The following is an 18,876-nucleotide window of genomic DNA, read 5'->3' as shown; positions in this document are numbered from 1 at the left end:
GTAAAATTCCTGAAATATGCAAAGCATATACAGTGGGGAAATTATTTTATCCCCTGCAGATTTTGTACGTTTGCCCACTTACAAAGAAATGAAGAGTATCATTTTTTACAGTGATTAAAAAAAGGATTTGATCACCAAGCAAAACATGACTTAGTACTTGGTGGAGAAACCTTGTTGGCAAGCGCAGAGGTAAGAGGTTTACTGTAGTTGGTTACCAGTCTTAGGAGGGATTTTGGTCCATTCTTTTTTCAGATCTTCTCTAAATCCTTAAGGTTTCTTGGCTGTCACTTGGTTACTCTGAGCTTCAGCTCCCTCCATACATTTTTCTATAGTATGAAGGTCTGGAGACTGGCTAGGCCAATCCATGACCTTAATGTGCTTTTTCTTGAGCCACTCGTTTGTTGCCTTGGTGGTATGTTTTGAGTCATGGTCATGCTGAAAGACTCATCCATGACATGTGTTCTGGCTGGGGGAAAAAGGTTCTCATCCAAGAATTTACATTACATGGCCCTATTCATTGGCCCCTCAATGTGGCAAAGCCATCTGTACCTTTAGCGGAAAAACAGCCCCAAAGCATAAGGTTTCCACCTCTGTGCTTGACAGTAGGGATGGTGTCCTTAGGGTCATAGTCAGCATTTTTCTGCCTACAAACACAGCGAGTCCCCCTCCTCAAGAAGGCACATGTACAGTCATACCAATGAACATCTAAATAATTCAGAGAAGGATTTGGAGAAAGTGCTGTAGTCAGATGAGACCAACATTGAGCTCTCTGGCATTAACTCACCGTGTTTGGAGAAAAAAATGCTGGACCATGACTCTAAGAACACCACTCTTAGTCAAGCAGAGAGGTGGAAACATGATGCTTTGGGGCCGTTTCCCCCGCTAAAAGAACAGGCTGACTATGCAGCATTAAGGGGCCACTGGACGGGGCCATGTATTGTAAAATCTTGGAAGAGAACATTCTTCCCTCAGCCAGAGCACTGAATATAAGTCGTGGATGGGTCTTCCAGCATGATAATGAAAAAAAACATACTGCCAAGGCAACAAAGGAGTTGCTTAAGACGACGCACATTAAAAGGGGTTGTAAAAGGTTTGTTTTTTATTTTCTAATAATAAATACATTTTCCTTCGATTTCCCTTCTAAATGTTTTCTTTCCCCTTTGTCTGAATTTCTCAATTCCTGTTCCTCCTCAGTAAGCTGTTCTGGCTGACTAACCCCTGAGCCAGAACAGCTTGGATGATGGGGGCAAGCTTACTGAGGAGAAACAGGAAGTGAGAAATTCAGACAAAGAAAAACATTTAGAAGGAAAAAGTGAAGGAAAAGGTAAGTGAACCAACAATGCACTAGCTTAAAGGAAAATATTTTGAAAATAAAAAAACAACCTTTACAACCCCTTTAAGATCATGGAGTGGTCTAGTCAAACTCCAGATCTTAATCCTATAGAAAATTTATGGAGGGAGCCGAAACGGAGTTGCCAAGCGACAGCCAAGAATCCTTATAGATTTAGCGAACATCTGTAAAGTAGAGTGGGCCAAAATGCCTCCCGAGACGTGTCCAAACCTGGTCACCAAATACAAGAAACATCTTACCTTCGTGCTTGCCAACAAAGGTTTCTCCAAGTACCAAGTCATGTTTTGCTTGGGGATCAAATATTTTACTCACTGAACTGCAACTTAATTTATAGCATTTGATTTAAGGTGTTTTTTTTCCTGGATTTTTGGTTAATATTTTGTATCCATCATTTAAAATACACCCATGATAAAAATGTAAGAAGCTTAGGGCCAGATTCACCAAAGAGATACGACGGCGTATCTCCTGATACGCCGTCGTATCTCTGTTTCTATCTATGCGCCTGATTCATAGAATCAGTTACGCATAGATATCCCCAAGATCCGACAGGTGTAATTGTTTTACACTGTCGGATCTTAGGATGCAGTACCGCGGCCGCCGCTGGGGGGAGTTTGCGTCGTAAACCAGCGTCGGGGTATGCAAATTAGGAGTTACGGCGATTCCCGACGGATTTTCGCGTTCGCTATGTCGCTGCTAGTCTAGTTTCCCCGTCGCAAAGTTAGTCGTCGTTTGACCTGCCCTAACTTTACTCAGCAATCGTATTGTTGTTTAAAGTATGGCCGTCGTTCCCGCTTAGAAATTTAAAATTTAACGTCGTTTGCGCAACACGTCCGGGAATACGGAAGTACGCTCCGCACGTCGCCGTTCGAAAAAATTACGTCACGGCGCGCAAAGCACAACGGGAATTGCGAAACTGAGCATGCGCAGTAGGTCCGGCACGGGAGCGTGCCTAATTTAAATGGCACACGCCCATTTGAATTGGCCCGCCTTGCGCTGGAGGCTGCCAGCGTAGTTTTCATTGCAAGTGCTTTGTGAATCAGGCACTTGCGATGAAAACTTGCGGCGGTGTAACGTATCTACGATACGTTGCGCCGCCGCAGTTCTATGTGAATCTGGCCCTTAATTTCTTTGTAAAATTGGCAAACTTACAAAATCTGCAGGGAACCAATAATTTCCCCCACTGTAGCTCTTCATTTTAGAAAACATTAGGCTAAGTGGAATTTATGGTTTTGTGCATTCATTTATGACACTTAATCATACAAAAGAATTAAATATACAGAAATGAAATGTAAAAGGGTTGAACTAAAATAGCAATTCTGTACTGAGAGTAAACTAAATTTGCTCTGGGTGTATGAATGACTGGTCAGTGTTGTGGTTTCCATATACATTTCCTGTATAACTTTTTTGTACACTGTACATCATAATGCAGGCTAACATATAGTGCTAGTAATGGACATAGTGCTTATCAGAAGTAAACAGTGCACACCTAGATGGCCTACTAATAAATAGTAAAAGCTGGGAGTTGCTTAGATACAATTCACTGTTGTCACATAGCAACAGTATGTAGCAGAGCTCTGACATCAGAGCATTTACCAGAAAACAAAAACGAGCGCAAGCAACACAAATCATTGCAGGATTCGTATTCCTGCAAGCAATTCATTTGTATTTTCGTACGCACTTTATTTGGGAATGGTTTAGACCCCTTTCACAATGCGGTCCGCTAAAAACAGAGGGATGGGGAATACATTCCCCATCCATCCAGCGTCCGTTTCTAGCCGACTGCCCCATAGGAGAACAGCAGGCTGTGTCCATGTCCGCTGTGCATAGTGGAGCACTGTTAAGTGCTGTGGTAGTTCATCGAGTATTCCTGTCAGTGTGAAACTGCTTGTCCGTACGATTTACGGGCAGACAGCTCACACTGACAGTCTGCAGGATACTTGCATGGCATCAGCAATCTGCTGACCACTAGTGCAATGCTTTACACAAATAAAAATATGCTTTTACTATATATTTTCCAACCTGCAAGAAAATGTGTGTGTATATATATATATATATATATATATATATATATATATATATATATATATATATATATATATATATATATATATATATATATATATATATATATATATATTTTTTTTTTTAAAAGGTGACCTTATCTGTTAACACACTTAATATTACTACCTACCTTTAATTCAAAAAAGTTATTAAAAAATTTAGGGCATTGAAATTTGTATTTTTAAAGAAGGCATATGTATAGCAGTTAATCTGACATTTACCAAACTGGCACCAGGTAGATTTGCCTGCAGTGAATGTCTTAAATGGTGAATGATTCACCTCTATTGAATGTGGAATGAAAGTCACATTCACTACTTTGTAAATATACCCCCCAAGTAGATGCTAGTAAGTAGTCACCAATTTCTTCCACCAGTAATATCTGTGTGTTCCCAGGTTATCTACTACAGCTATTATGAAGGACTTGCCACTAGATATTAGCTTATTTTATACTATGCAGAATACAACAGAAGAGTAAGAATAGCCTTGTAACTGTAGGGGTAAGATTCCAAGGTAGGCTAGATCAAAGCCAGAAGTTAGGGTGGGGAGAGCTAAATGAAGAATATAAAGTGGGCCCTACACCATTTTTATGAATAACCATGTTATGTTAACCGTAATATACAGTATTTATCAGCGTATACCGCGCACTTTTTTGCCCTGAAAATCAGGGCAAAATCGTGGGTGCGCGATATACGTCGCTACCCACGGCGAGTTTGAATACTGCGCCGACATATACCGAGCGCAGTACACTTGTGTATAGTCGGGCAGTCTCGATTCCTCTCTCGCTGACGTCCTGGACGTACAGGACGTCAGCGCGAGAGTAGCTGAGCCTGCCCGACCATACACGAGTGTACTGCGCTTTGTATATGTCGGCGCAGTATTCAAACTCGGCGCGGGAAACAAGCGGGGAGGACGCCGCAGAAGGACGCCGGACTCGAAGAAAGAGGACACCCGAAGCCGCAGACGGACGCTGGACCCGACGAGGCCACCGATGGACGCCGCGCAAGACACCAAAACTGTAAGTACAAAAAATCTTTTTCCCACAGGAATTTCGGGCAACTTTAGGGGTGCGCGCTCCACGCGGGATCGCACTATACCACGGTACATGTTTTTGCACTTATTTTGGGCAACAAGTCACCATCTTCTGCTCCATTCTAACAGATTAGATTTTAAGCAAAGATCTTAATGAATCTTTTGGTTGGTTTCTAGAGGATCGGCTGCTATCAAATTCAGTTTTCACATAAAACACATCCTCTGTACTACTCAGCAGTATTAAGTTATGCAAGCCATACAGAGAAGCAAAGCATTTAGACGCCATTCTCACAGGCCACTAGGTGGCATCAAAAACAGGTGTTTGGTCTGTGTTTTTACCTCCAACATACAAGCAGACATGGTGCCTCTTAGAACACAATGCCGCAGCTGCGATGCTTTGCAATTTAAGCAATACATGCAGAGTTTGATGGGTGGCACCCCCTGTCTAACTCTTCAATGCAAGTGTAGCAGAGAGACATCCAGGCTAGTACTTCAGTTCCAAAATCTGATCACATATGAGAGCAATTGTTAGCAGTCTAGAGAAGAAAGAAGACTAGAAATGAGATGGCGGTGTGATTTTTTTCCTTTCCACTGGAACAAACATTGCAGTAAAAATGCAAAGCACCAGAGATTCCTCGGGACCTCAGAGAAGGGCTTGTGAGGTAGTGTTGTGAGGAAAGTAGCATACCTTTGGCATGTAGAATGGCAAATGTTGCAGAGAGGAAAAACTTGCTAAAGTTACATATCCTCTCAGCTGGCCAGTTAACAAGAGGAAGCTAAAATTCCTAGCACCATAACAAAGAGGTAGGATCTAAGTCAACTTTTCTGAAATCCGCATCAGTGCTTCATATGGTAAACCTATATGTAAAAGATGTGTGTGTATAAATAACAGTAGCCATATACCCTGGAATACAGCGCTACAAAAAAAAAAAAAAACAATGCAAAGCACCCTTACCTGCCTTCGTACTGAATATCCTAGAAGAAAATGCAATATATTGTTTCAGTTTTTGACATCACTAAGCAATATAAATCTGTACAAAAGGGATTTCCACTTTTACTAAAAAGGTCAAATTTCAGATCTTTTTATGTGCAGTGAATAGAAGCAAAGGGGTCCAGCCCTCATAAGTGCCTCATAGGAAAATAGCCATCCTTTTAAAAGCCATTTATGGTTTTATGGTAGCGCTTCTGGAATATCACTAGATTTGATGATCTGCAGTGCCAGTTTTGTCCTGCAAATGAAATCTAGAATTGATAGACCTCCGTGTAAGGGGGTGGGACTGTTAATTTTTTATTATTTGTGGATTTAAATTTTGTGGATTTAAAAGGGCAGGCTTCAGCCCCACTTAAAGTCATCACCATAAGACGTCTCACTGCCGAGATCATCTGTGGCCTGCAATCCCTGCACGCTGGTGGGGTCATCCATAGGGATCTCAAACCGGAGAACATTCTTCTGGACAGCAAGGGACACATCAGGATTGCAGACTTTGGTTTGTCACAGAGCGAGGTCTATAAGTATAAAAAGATCACAGGATTTGTGGGTACAAAATTTTACACGGCCCCAGAGGTCATTGAACATTTGTCATACACCACCACAGCGGACTATTTCTCCTTGGGATTGATAGTGTATGAGATGGCGCTGGGCAAGCATCCATTGCATAATGATATACAGGAAGAAGGAAAGGATGCGTGGAAGAATATCCCCACCATGACCCCCCATTATCCAAAAGATATGGACTCTGGTCTCCATTATCTCTTAGTTATGCTCTTATGTGGAGACCAGGATGAACGGGCACGCCTGGTACATCACATCAGACGGAATCCATTTTTCAAGAAGATTGACTGGGCCGAGGTGGAGAAAAGAAAGTCACCCCCAGCATTTACACCAGAACCGATCCTCAATGAACAGGAATATTTTACAATGGATATGGAGAAATTTATGGCCTGTGAAGACCAAGGCATTCCGCTAAAAAATAGGGACCAGGAGTACTTCAAAGACATTTTCTACATCTGCGAAAGTCTGAAGCAGAAAATAACGTCATCTCCCCACAAGGGAAAAAATAATTTCACGCTGTAGTGAAGTCATAACAATAAAACAATGTCCACCTGCAAAAAAAAAAAAAAAAAAAAAAGGGGCAAGCGTCCACGGTATTTGAAAGTGGAAAACTTTTTATATAGTGTCCAAATTTCTTTTCTAAACATTTATTCACAGGAAAAGCAGCCATTTTTGTTTATGTACTTTTCATATCTATTCATTACGATGCACTCTTGTCAACTGATTAAAGTGGTTGTAAACCCTTATTTTTCACTTTTACCTACAGGTAAGCCTATAATACGGCTCACCTGTAGGTATAAAGAATATCTCCTAAACCTGTACGGTTTAGGAGATATTCCCCTCAGAAATGCGCCGCTGATTGCAGCGGCGCATGCGCAGGGGGAATCCTTGCCGATTTTAAATCTCCCGCGCACACGCGCGGGAGTGCCGTCATCGCCGCTTCAGCCAATCACAGCGCTGGAGCGGCGATACCCGGAAGACACGCCGGAGCAAGATGACATCTCGCTCGGCGTGGACCAGGTAAGTGCTACACACCTCGTTCCGAGGTAAGTATTTCATAATCAGCTATTATGCGGTGCATACTAGCTGATTATGCCTTTTGCCTTGCAGGTTTAAAAAAAAAAAAAAAAAAAATTATATATGCGGTTTACAACCGCTTTAAGTCCACAAAATGCATGCCTGTAGTATAGATAAAAGGGCCTACAACGTGTGTCTGTCTATATGCAAAATATTTAATTTTACAGAGAAATAAACAGCAGATGCTGCACGGGATCTATTCTTACTTCCAAAGCAGAGTATCATTACCATCACAAGCATTTAAATATGTATTACTAAAAGGATTTGGCTGGTCATATTTCCCATCCACAAAATTAAATTTTCATAAGCCTTGAACAAATGAGGACAACTGGTCATTGTTGTTACATTATTAGCATTACTGCTAAAAAATGGCTGAGCCATTTTGCATAAAAGCATTATAAATACAGATTCTAGAACACAACTTCCAAAGGCCCCAATACAGAATGAACAACAATTTGGAGAGATCATTCTTTTAAAAAAACAAAAACCCTACTAGCCATTAGGGTTTCTCAGAGCCTAGAGTGCAGTGGAGTTGTATGAATGCTGGAGGAAACTGTTCTCCAGTACTGAAAATATGTATGCTTCCATCACAAGTAGTGTCATCTTGCAGGAGGTTGAATTGGTCAAAAAGCCCCCCTGAATTTTGATAATTAGGCTCAAACAGATAAAATTATTTATCCTTCTCACTTGGCAAGTCACGGGTTGACTTCAGAAAATCGCTTCGAAGGAGTCGGCAGAAAAGCACAATGTTCATCAGAGTCATGATGGCCATTCCAACACTACCTATAGTATAGATGAGAAGTGGAATGTTCTCTCGGTTTAGAACCAACCACCTTGTCATCCACGCCAGAGTGTTGATTCTGAAGATGACATACGTCCCCAGGTTCAGTAAGCTGTTAAGCCGGTAGAAAGTGGTTTTCAGCTGGTTGGCCATAAGAAGGATCTGTCTCAGATGCAGAAAAATAGAGTTAATTTCCACCAGCAAGGCCACCACGGAAAAACCTACATAGCGATGTAGAAGTAAGGATATCCCAAAACAAATGATCACCTAGAAGAGAGTAAAATAAGATCTAATGAGCAAAACAATCACCAAAACACACATGCATTGCAACTGCACTTTTTTCCTCAGACAAGGCAAAAAATAAAAATTCCATTGCCTCAGTAAAACCCTAAAATATCCCACATTCAAATATATTACCCTTAAAGAAGCTTTAGTTTCTATTTTTTGTGTGCAAAATAAATCTCAGGCTGTGGGCAACAGCCCAGCAAATATGTGAGACAAACATGGGATCTGCCATAGAAAATAGCAGTCAACATTTTGATACAAACGGGCTGCAATTATACTACAGTGCAGACGCTGTTTTTTGAATTCCCTGCGATCCTGCTTCAGATCTTACACAAGAATTCATTTTTAGCCTGCTGCAGCAATCCCCCCCCCCCAAAAAAATATATAGATCTGGGTGGGTCATTTACTTGGCTATAGGCTTTTCGGTCTGAGAAGTATACATGCAGTTGCACATTAAAAATGGTACTAAAGGCAAAAATCATTTACAGACATTTTTCATTTGACCACTTGCTTACTGGGCACATATACCCCCTTCCTGTCCAGGCGAAATTTAAGCTTTCGACACTGTTACGCTTTAAATTAAAATTGTGCGATCGTGCGACGTGGCTCTCAAACAAAATTGACGTTCTTTTTTCCCCATCTACAGTATACAGTGATGAAAATAAGTATTTGAACACCCTGCTATTTTGCAAGTTCTCCCACTTGGAAATCATGGAGGGGTCTGAAATTGTTATCATAGGTGCATGTCCACTGTGAGAGACATAATCAAAAAAAAATCCAGAAATCACAATGTATGATTTTTTTTAACTATTTATTTGTATGATACAGCTGCAAATAAGTATTTGAACACCTGAGAAAATCAATGTTAATATTTGGTACAGTAGCCTTTGTTTGCAATTACAGAGGTCAAACGTTTCTTGTAGTTTTTCACCAGGTTTGCACACACTGGAGGAGGGATTTTGGCCCACTCCTCCACACAGATCTTCTCTAGATCAGTCAGGTTTCTGGGCTGTCGCTGAGAAACACGGAGTTTGAGCTCCCTCCAAAGATTCTCTATTGGTTTTAGGTCTGGAGACTGGCTAGGCCACGCCAGAACCTTGATATGCTTCTTACAGAGCCACTCCTTGGTTATCCTGGCTGTGTGCTTCGGGTCATTGTCATGTTGGAAGACCCAGCCTCGACCCATCTTCAAAGCTCTAACTGAGGGAAGGAGGTTGTTGCCCAAAATTTCGCAATACATGGCCCCGGCCATCCTCTCCTTAATACAGTGCAGTCGCCCTGTCCCATGTGCAGAAAAACACCCCCAAAGCATGATGCTACCACCCCCATGCTTCACAGTAGGGATGGTACTCATCATTCTTCTTCCTCCACACACGGTTAGTGGAATTATGACCAAAAAGTTCTATTTTGGTCTCATCTGACCACATGACTTTCTCCCATGACTCCTCTGGATCATCCAAATGGTCATTGGCAAACTTAAGACGGGCCTTGACATGTGCTGGTTTAAGCAGAGGAACCTTCCGTGCCATGCATGATTTCAAACCATGACGTCTTAGTGTATTACCAACAGTAACCTTGGAAACGGTGGTCCCAGCTCTTTTCAGGTCATTGACCAGCTCCTCCCGTGTAGTCCTGGGCTGATTTCTCACCTTTCTTAGGATCATTGAGACCCCACGAGGTGAGATTTTGCATGGAGCCCCAGTCCGAGGGAGATTGACAGTCATGTTTAGCTTCTTCCATTTTCTAATGATTGCTCCAACAGTGGACCTTTTTTCACCAAGCTGCTTGGCAATTTCCCCGTAGCCCTTTCCAGCCTTGTGGAGGTGTACAATTTTGTCTCTAGTGTCTTTGGACAGCTCTTTGGTATTGGCCATGTTAGTAGTTGGATTCTTACTGATTGTATGGGGTGGACAGGTGTCTTTATGCAGCTAATGACCTCAAACAGGTGCATCTAATTTAGGATAATAAATGGAGTGGAGGTGGACATTTTAAAGGCAGACTAACAGGTCTTTGAGGGTCAGAATTCTAGCTGATAGACAGGTGTATCATACAAATAAATAGTTAAAAAATCATAAATTGTGATTTCTGGAAAAAAAATTTTTGATTATGTCTCTCACAGTGGACATGCACCTACGATGACAATTTCAGACCCCTCCATGATTTCCAAGTGGGAGAACTTGCAAAATAGCAGGGTGTTCAAATACTTATTTTCCTCACTATATATATATATATATATATATATATATATATATATATATATATATATATATATATATATATATATATATATATATATATATATATATATATATATATATATATATATATATATATATATATATATTATATATATATATATATATATATATATATATATATATAATCTATCCTTTTTTTTTTTTAAACAATTTTTTTTTCTCAGTTTAGGCCGATACGTATTCTTCTACATATTTTTGGTAAAAAAAAAGCGTATAGTGAATGGTTTGTGCAAAAGTTATAGCGGCTACAAAATAGGGGATAGAATTCTGATTTTTTTTTTTTTTTAAACTAGCAATAGTGGTTATCTGCTAGTTTTGTCAGGACTGCGATATTGCGGCGGACACTTTTGACACATTTTTTGGGACCATTCGCATTTATACAGTGAACAGTGCTATAAATATGCACTGGTTACTGTATAAATGTGACTGGCAGGGAAGGGGTTAACACTAGGGGGCGAAGAAGGGGTTAAATGTGTACCCTGGGAGTGATTCTTACTGTGGGGGGAGGTGACCGTTCAATGTCCCTATGTACTATGGACACAGCATCGGTCTCCTCTCCCTGACAGGACGTGGATCTCTGTGTTTACACACAGAGATCCACGTCCGTGCTCTGTCACTGCCGACCGCGGGTACATGGCGGACATCGCAGCCGCCAGGCACGTGCATCAGCATCTCAGAGACGCCCCAGTGGCCGGAGGACCTGTAGAGCCACCTTTTTACAATGGTCCTGGGTCTGAAGAAGTAAAGAAAAAAAATAAAATATTCTAGACGAAAACGCAAGTAAAACGCAGCTTAATGGCCGTTTTTAGACGCTGGTTTCTAGCTGTCAAGTTAAATCCTCTCAGGAGAGGTTGAACAACGTCCCGTGTACACGAAGCCTTAAAGGATAACTTTATACAATTACAGATCTTCTATATTTCAAGCTTTCAAGGCTCCCTGTACTGGCCTCAGTGGTTGGATAAGCAGTTTGTTAATCATCATCAACCATCATCTTTCATAACATCTCCCTATAGATAACAGGGGAGGTGTAGTAGGTTCTCAAAGGTTACAGCTCCTGGAATCCAGCACATGATAAAGGACATTTACACAACAGGGTTGGGCTATTTTATAAGCCGACTTTAAAAGCAAACTTCTAGTTTACAAGATCATCACTATATTATCTACAATGTAAACATCTAAGATTACATGGGTCACAAGAAGCTTGCCGCAAAAGCTGCACATTTCTTCCCCCTCCAAGTACTTTTTTCCATGCAGGTTCTAGATGAGGAATGTGCAACAGGAAAAACAGAGGGGAAGGAAATCTGCTGATACTTCAAGAATGAGGTGGAGTACTGTTAATGTATACTTGAACCTTTTAATGGAAATAGATTACTAAAAATAAATGGTTTTGTGCGGAAATATGAACTACGGTAGTGCTGCATCAATTGCAAAGAGTGACTTCATTGCATTGTTCTTAAATAATTGATTACATTAGGAAAATTCTGCTGTACTCACAGCAAATAGCCCTTATAAAAAGTACAGCTTGGCTAGCAACAGTCAAAAACTGACTGAAATCACAAGATCACAAATACTGCGGCTCTTCCAATTTAAACTGGTTGTAAACCTCAGACAAATTATCAACAAAGCATATCCCTCTATAGTGTGTACTTGTCTCAATCCAGAGCACCAAGTTTAATTTCCGTCTGCTGCTTGGTTCCTTTGCCATCAGCTAAATCACTTCTGACACATTTTCCTGACACCTGCGAGCCCTCTGGGGCGTTCACCCTGGAATGTCCGTGACCGTCGGGTCCTCCGGACCCGGTGCGCCACAGATCGGGGAAAAGGGCCAATGACAGCGGCCCTTTGCTCCTTCATTAAACGCAATTGCATGGTAATCACTTTTCAAGAAACCGATGCATGTCCGGTTCAGCACTCTCCTCGCACGCTGTACACACTGATCAGTACAGCGTGCGAGGAGAGGAGGGAGACTGCAGCAGCACTCACCCGTGCCTCACCATGTCCGATCTGTGCCTCATTCATGCCCATACCCAGATAGCAAGCAATTGTGCTGCAAGTTTTGAAAAGGTCTTGCCAAGCCATTTCTAGACTTGCCAGGCTTCACAAATTGCCGCAAGTCTGCATTACATGACTCCAGATCAACTTTCTTTGCAAACATATTGCAAGTCTGCTGCAAGTTCTGATTCAGCAATATTTATCCACCACAGGGGTCACTGTGGCTGAATATTCATGCTGTAGACTTGCAGAGCTCTTGTTGTAGACTCACCACTGCAACTTTGCTCTTGCTAGAGACTTGCCATGCACATTTGCTACAAATTGGAAAAGCGTAAACTAGAGTCAGTGCCTCACAAAATTGTAAAAAATTTAGTCCTTACAGTGCTCCCTGAATGTTGGGCCTCTGTATGTGGCCAGGCTGTGTAAAAGTCTCACACATGGGGTATTGCCATACTCAAAAGTAGCAGAATGTATTTGGGGTGTCATTGTTATGGTAGCAGCTAGCTACCAAAACCACAGTATCCTCTTCTTCAGTGAGCAGTCCGGTTTAAGATAAAAGTGGTCTCTGCGGTGGATTCACTGCAAGATCAATTTTATCCGTGGCGGGAGACGACCCCTGCCGCTTTCCGGTGCCCTTCGTGGCTTACCGGAGCGGTCGGTGGAGGCGATCACACATCTGCTCCCTGGCTTGGTATGGAGACAAGTGAGGGGCGGAAGAGACGTCAGGGTGAAAGATGTCAAAAACGTTAGCTCTTCCTCTTCTGGCGGTCATAAAGAAAGACCTACAGGAGTGGCAGCATGGTATGTTCTTATGGTCGGTCGATGTGGCATAGTTAAAATGAATATAATGCCTAGATTGCTGTATCACTTTCAAGCACTCCCTATAGGGGTTCCTGCCTCTTTCCTGAGAGCAGTGAATAGAGTGCTTACTCAGTTTGTGTGGGCCCGGAAACCCTCGAGGTTAGCACAGACTGTTCTCAGACTCCCGAAGCTGAGGGGAGGCATGGCCCTGCTGGATGCCAATCTCTACCACACAGCCTGTCACCTCACCCGCATTTTGGATTGGAGTCGGCATAGCGCCCTGAAACAATGGGTGCAAATAGAGCAAGCCCTGGCAGGGACACAGCTAGACTCTCTGCCCTGGTGCCAACCGCCTCTGCCAAAAAGGATCTCCGACCATCCCACGGTAGGGGTGACAATTCGGACAGCTCAGAAAGCATTCCGCGAGCTGTCGGTTGCACCACTTCTGTCCCCACTCACTCCGGTGGTTGGCAACCCGGCCTTCAGTCCGGGATTTAACGACCCCAAATTCCTGGATCTAAAACGAGTGGAGGGAACACAGGCACGACATTTCCTTTCCAATGGTCAGTGGAAGAGTAGGCAACTAATCATGGAAGATCCAGCCCTGGCGGGGCTATCTTTCTGGCAAAAAGTACAGTTATCACACTACATTGGCTCGATGCCCTCACCGAAAGCCTTCGGGAGACAACTGACCCCCTTTTAGCTACTAAGTCTGGACCAATCCCCGTTGAGACATACAATCTCTCTGACATACCAAATACTGGTATCTCCGCCCCCGCAATACAGGCCTCCTTATGTCGCTAGGTGGGAGCGTGAGTTGGGCCTACAACTTAGAGAAACAGGTCGATCAAATCATCCTTTTCGCTCACAAGACCTCTATTTGTGCTAGGCTCCAGGAGACGGGGTATAAAGTATTGACCCGTTGGTACTACACACCAGAAAAGATCCATAGGTTGTTTCCTCAGAGCACCGACTCATGCTGGAGATGTGGGGAGGAGGTTGGAACGCTCCTTTATGTATTCTGGTCTTGCCGTGTATTACTACCCTACTGGACAGAGGTTCATCGGATCACGCAGACGTTCACAGACCGGGAACTACAGATGGTCCCTGAGCTCTTCCTTCTGCACCACTACGAGATCCCGGGTAAGGCTTATAAGAGATCCATTTTGCCGTTCCTGATCCCGGGCGGCAAAAGGCTGCATTCCTCTAAATTGGAAGAAGACCCAGCCTCCGTCGGTGGCCGGTTGGTTGAAAAGAGTGGCGGCTATCCACTTGGTAGCCACAGAAAAAGGCCTGCATGACAGATTTTCTAAAACATGTTTTTTCTGGCACAAGTTCATTAACTCAGAGGAATACGGAAAGCTGATGGCCCGATCCCCCTGATGGGGTTTGACGTGAATGGCTCCCCAGATGGGATGACTGCATCTGAAGGATATTCCCTGCCCCTCCTTCTCTCCCCCCACAAACCCCCCCCCCTCCTTTTTTTGTTGTTCTCCTCCCCGTCTCCCCCCCCCTTGCTTCTCTCTTAACCCTCTACCTTTTGTTCCTTACTGTGCTCTCCTTTCTTCTGTTTCCTTTGCTTCTCACTTTTCTGTTTGCACGAATGTGCTGTGCTTGTAGAGCCGGTTCTCACCTGGCTCAATCTCTTTTTTTTTATTTTATTTTTTCAAACAAAACGGGAAGACAAAACACGGCGGAGGCTGTAAGATTGACCGTGCGGGGTGCAGAGGTTTCCTGCCCCCTGGATAAGCACTATGAGTCCCCTCAGTAAGCAGACTTTCTATTATATGCAGTGTGATATATATATGTATGGCATTGTGTTACTGACTGAAATGTACTTCAGAGATGTCTCTGTATTACTGCATGTTCTTCCTTCTTAAATAAAGAATTTATACAAAAAAAAAATATATGTTTAATAAAAACGTTGGCTCCTAAAGAGACTTTTAATTTATTTTTTAAATTACATTTATTTATTTTTTAATGCATTTTAGTGTAAATATGAGATCTGATGTATTTTTGACCCCAGATATATTTAAAAAGGTCCTGTCATGCTTTTTTCCCCTATTACACAGGATATTTACATTCCTCGCAATAGGAATAAAAGGTCAAATTAAATTTTTTTTTTAAAGAACAGTGTAAAAAAAAAAAAAAAAAAAAAAAAAAAAAAAAAAAAAAAGGTAAAATAAAGGCTTTTTTAAAAAACGTGCCCCATCCCGCCGAACTCCCCGTGCAGAAGCACCCACATATGAAAACGGTGTTTAAACCACACATGTGAGGTATAGTCGCGAATGGTAGAGCAAGAGCAATAATCCTCCAACTCAAAAAAACATGCAACCTGTAGAATTTTAAACATCGCCTATGGAGATTAAGGGTAAAAGTTTGTCATGATTCCAGGAGCTGGCGCAATTTTGAAGTGTGACATGTCAATTTACTCAGTGTAACATTATCTTTCACCATATAAAAAAAAAAAAAAAAAAAAAAAAAACTTTACTGTTGTCTTATTATTTAATTCCAAAAAGTGTATTCCCCCCCCCCCCCCAAAAAAAGTGCACTTGTAAGACCATTGCGTAAATACAGTGTGACAGAAAGTATTGCAACAACCGCCATTTTATTCTCTAGGGTGTTATAAAAAGAAAGATATAATGTTGTTTGGGGGTTGCAAGTAATTTTCTAGCAAACAAAAATATGTTTTTAACTTGTAAACACCAGATCTCAGAAAGAGGCTCGGTCCTTAGAGTGGAGTTTCGCCAAAAAAAAAAAAAAAAAAAATGAAAACGTCAGTAGCTACAAATACTGCAGCTGCTGACCTACTATATGGACACTTACCTGTCCAGGGCGCCCGCGATGTCGGCACCCGAAGCCGATCTGTCCCTCGGCTCTCGGATGGAGGCGCCGTCATTTTTGGTAAGGGAATCGAGAAGCGAAGCCTTGCGGCTTCACTTCCTGGTTCCCTACTGCACATGCGCGAGTCACACTGCACGATCTCACTGGTCCCTGCTGTCTTCTGGGACCTGCGTGTCTCCCAGAAGACAGCGGGGGGGGGGGGCGGACATGGCGTAGATCGCTGCAGGTACTGCAGTGATCTATGCCCGGAAGTGGGAGAAAATACCTGTATTACACAGGTATCTGCTCCCCCTGAAAGGTGCCAAACGTGACACCGGAGGGCAGGAGAGGGGGGGGGGAATCCGGAAAACGGATTAGGATTATATTATAATATATATTTTTTCACTCTTGAAACACCTTTTAACATCTGCATGAGCGTGCATCACATCGTTATGGAAAAGTTTGACCCCACCAACCAGATCCCATAGGTTATCCAGGATAACTGAGGTCCAGGAAATTGAAAATCTTACTATGGCGCTGCAAGTTCAAGATGGGAAATATTGGAAAATTTGGACTCCTTGGCCCAGATTCTCAAAGAAGCGCCTATCTTTAGGCGGGCGTAGCGTATCTCAGATACACTACGCCGCCGTAACTTAGATCGGCAGGTCCCGTATTCAGAAAGGACTTGCGCTCTAAGTTACGGCGGCGTAGTGTAAATGGTACAGCGTAAGCCCGCCTAATTCAAACTAGGCTGGTAGGGGGCGTGTTGTATGTAAATGATTGGTGACCCCACGTAAATGACGCGTTTTACGAACGGCGCATGCGCGCACATGCTCAGTATCACGTCGAATTTTCAAAGTAAATTACGCCCGCTCAATGCTTAGTCGACGTGAACATAACCTACGCCCAGCCCCATTCACGGACGACTTACGCAAACGAGTGTTTTACGACACTGTTCGTACGTTTCCGACGTCCATACCTAACATGATTTACTCCTGCTTTGAGGGGTAACTTTACGCCGGTCCAACGCCTTACGTAAACGACGTATCTTGATACGCCGGGCGGACGTACGTTCGTGAATCGGCGTATCTAGCTCATTTGCATATTCAACGCGGAAATATACGGAAGCGCCCCCTAGCGGCCAGCATAAATATGCACCCCAAGATACGACGGCGTAAGAGACTTCCGCCGCTCGTATCTAGGCAACATCTGGAGATACGCCGTCGTAACTCCTTTGTGAATCCGGGCCCTTAAACTTTATTTACAAAGGCTAGACCCCTCTTGCCTCCCAATGGTAGCCTTCCTATGATTTTGGATCTACAGGGCTCTTCCTCAGTGCACCAACAGAGGGGCGCCTGGGACCATCCCATATTCCTCCCCTGACATTTTTTTTCCTTGCTTTTTCTTCTTTATGTATCTACCCATCTTATCTCTGCTTTGTCCTTTTTGGACCAGGTTAGGCCTCGAGTTTAATAGTGGTATAACGCGAGCAATGGGGCTGCCCGCTGACAAAAGTGGCATGTCGCCATCAGAATGTCCTGTATGCGGATTGTACTTAAAGCTGAATTTCACCCAAAAGGGGAAGTTCTACTTGTTTGCATCCCCCCCTTCCTCCTCCACTGCCACATTTGGACCTTTGGGGGGGGGGGGGGGGAAGCGGGTTCCTGGAGTAGCATTGGGCATCAGCTTGAAGCACACTGAATAAAGTAAGGAAGTCACACTCCTCCAGGACAGGACCCGAAAGAGTACAGCTCCCACATGGTTTCTGCAAACACTAAAAAAGCAGGATATGTGAAGAGGTGCCTTTTTTTTTTAAACGATGGATGTAGCATTGTTTGCTAGAAATTGCAGGAAGGGCTATGTTTTCTCAGGTACTGTCCTGAGAGACAATTAGAGTAAATTTTGTGATAATTCCTGTCCTGCTTTTGAAAAATAAGATTCAGAGTCCAGCTGAAAGATTTACTACCTGAATAGTTCAAATAACCCTGTACAGGTATTTCTTCAGATTGCTTGTTATGCATACATATGTGCAAATAAAACTATTCATAATATATAGGGTGCAAACTTGTTCTTCCTTTGATGTGCAAAGCACCAAGCTGCCAGGTGAAAAAAGACTGAAAAATACACAGCAAGGGGATTGCAATGGGATTAGAGTTCACTTATGTCCACTGAGAAGCTTATCTTATCTCTCATTTAATCGTTTATCTACACCACTTCATGTTTTGTATAGCAGGCACACAAAACAACTAGTATGCAACAGCAGTATTAACCATAAAAAAAAAAAAAGGGGAAGGAGAAGAAAAGATAATTTATGAACCGAAAAAGACAATCACGTTTCATATGCTGATTATACGAGACCTGAACTAAAAAAAATAAAAAATAATATGCAGAATGCCATTGCTTGCATCCTGCTGAAAAGGTTTGCCTGGTCATAGATTTTGAATGTTAAAGCTACTGGACCAACATGATAGCTGGGCAACTACTAGAATCAGGTCCAGCATTGGCAGCCAACATATTGCCTATGGGTTGGTTCACAAAAAAAAAAAAAAAAAAAAAAAAACACGTTTCTGTACGCAAGTTTTTGATACATTGCAGTTCCCCCCCCCACTATAATAGGGTCCAGTGTGCTCCAGTACAGTCCAGGAAAAATGAGGTGTCACTGGTTATGTCAGTGTCAGTAAGGGTCCTTTCACATGTGCAGACCATTTTTTAGATCCGTTTTTTATCATCAGTTGATCCGTTTTTTCATCCGTTTTTAATCTGTTTTTTTTTTTTTGTTAGAACTTTATTTTTATTACATATATTTTGATGAAAAACGGATGTTAGCGGATCGGATGTTAAACGGATCGTCCGCTAACATCCGTTC

At 42.6% G+C, this 18,876-nt stretch overlaps 1 protein-coding gene across 1 annotated transcript in view; it reads right to left on the bottom strand.

The window, feature by feature from the left end:
- Positions 1-7,203: 7,203 nt before the first annotated feature.
- TLCD2 (TLC domain containing 2) overlaps positions 7,204-18,876 on the bottom strand; it is a 49,450-nt gene continuing 37,777 nt past the window's right edge. The window contains exon 4 of the mRNA XM_040338382.1: positions 7,204-8,118. Within this exon, the coding sequence (XP_040194316.1) occupies positions 7,741-8,118 (378 nt within the window). The 3' untranslated portion in view covers positions 7,204-7,740. The remainder of the gene's footprint in view (positions 8,119-18,876) is intronic.

Source organism: Rana temporaria, chromosome 2, assembly GCF_905171775.1.
Source record: "Rana temporaria chromosome 2, aRanTem1.1, whole genome shotgun sequence".
NCBI classification, from domain to species: domain Eukaryota; kingdom Metazoa; phylum Chordata; class Amphibia; order Anura; family Ranidae; genus Rana; species Rana temporaria.
This window is presented reverse-complemented; position numbering and strand designations above follow the sequence as displayed.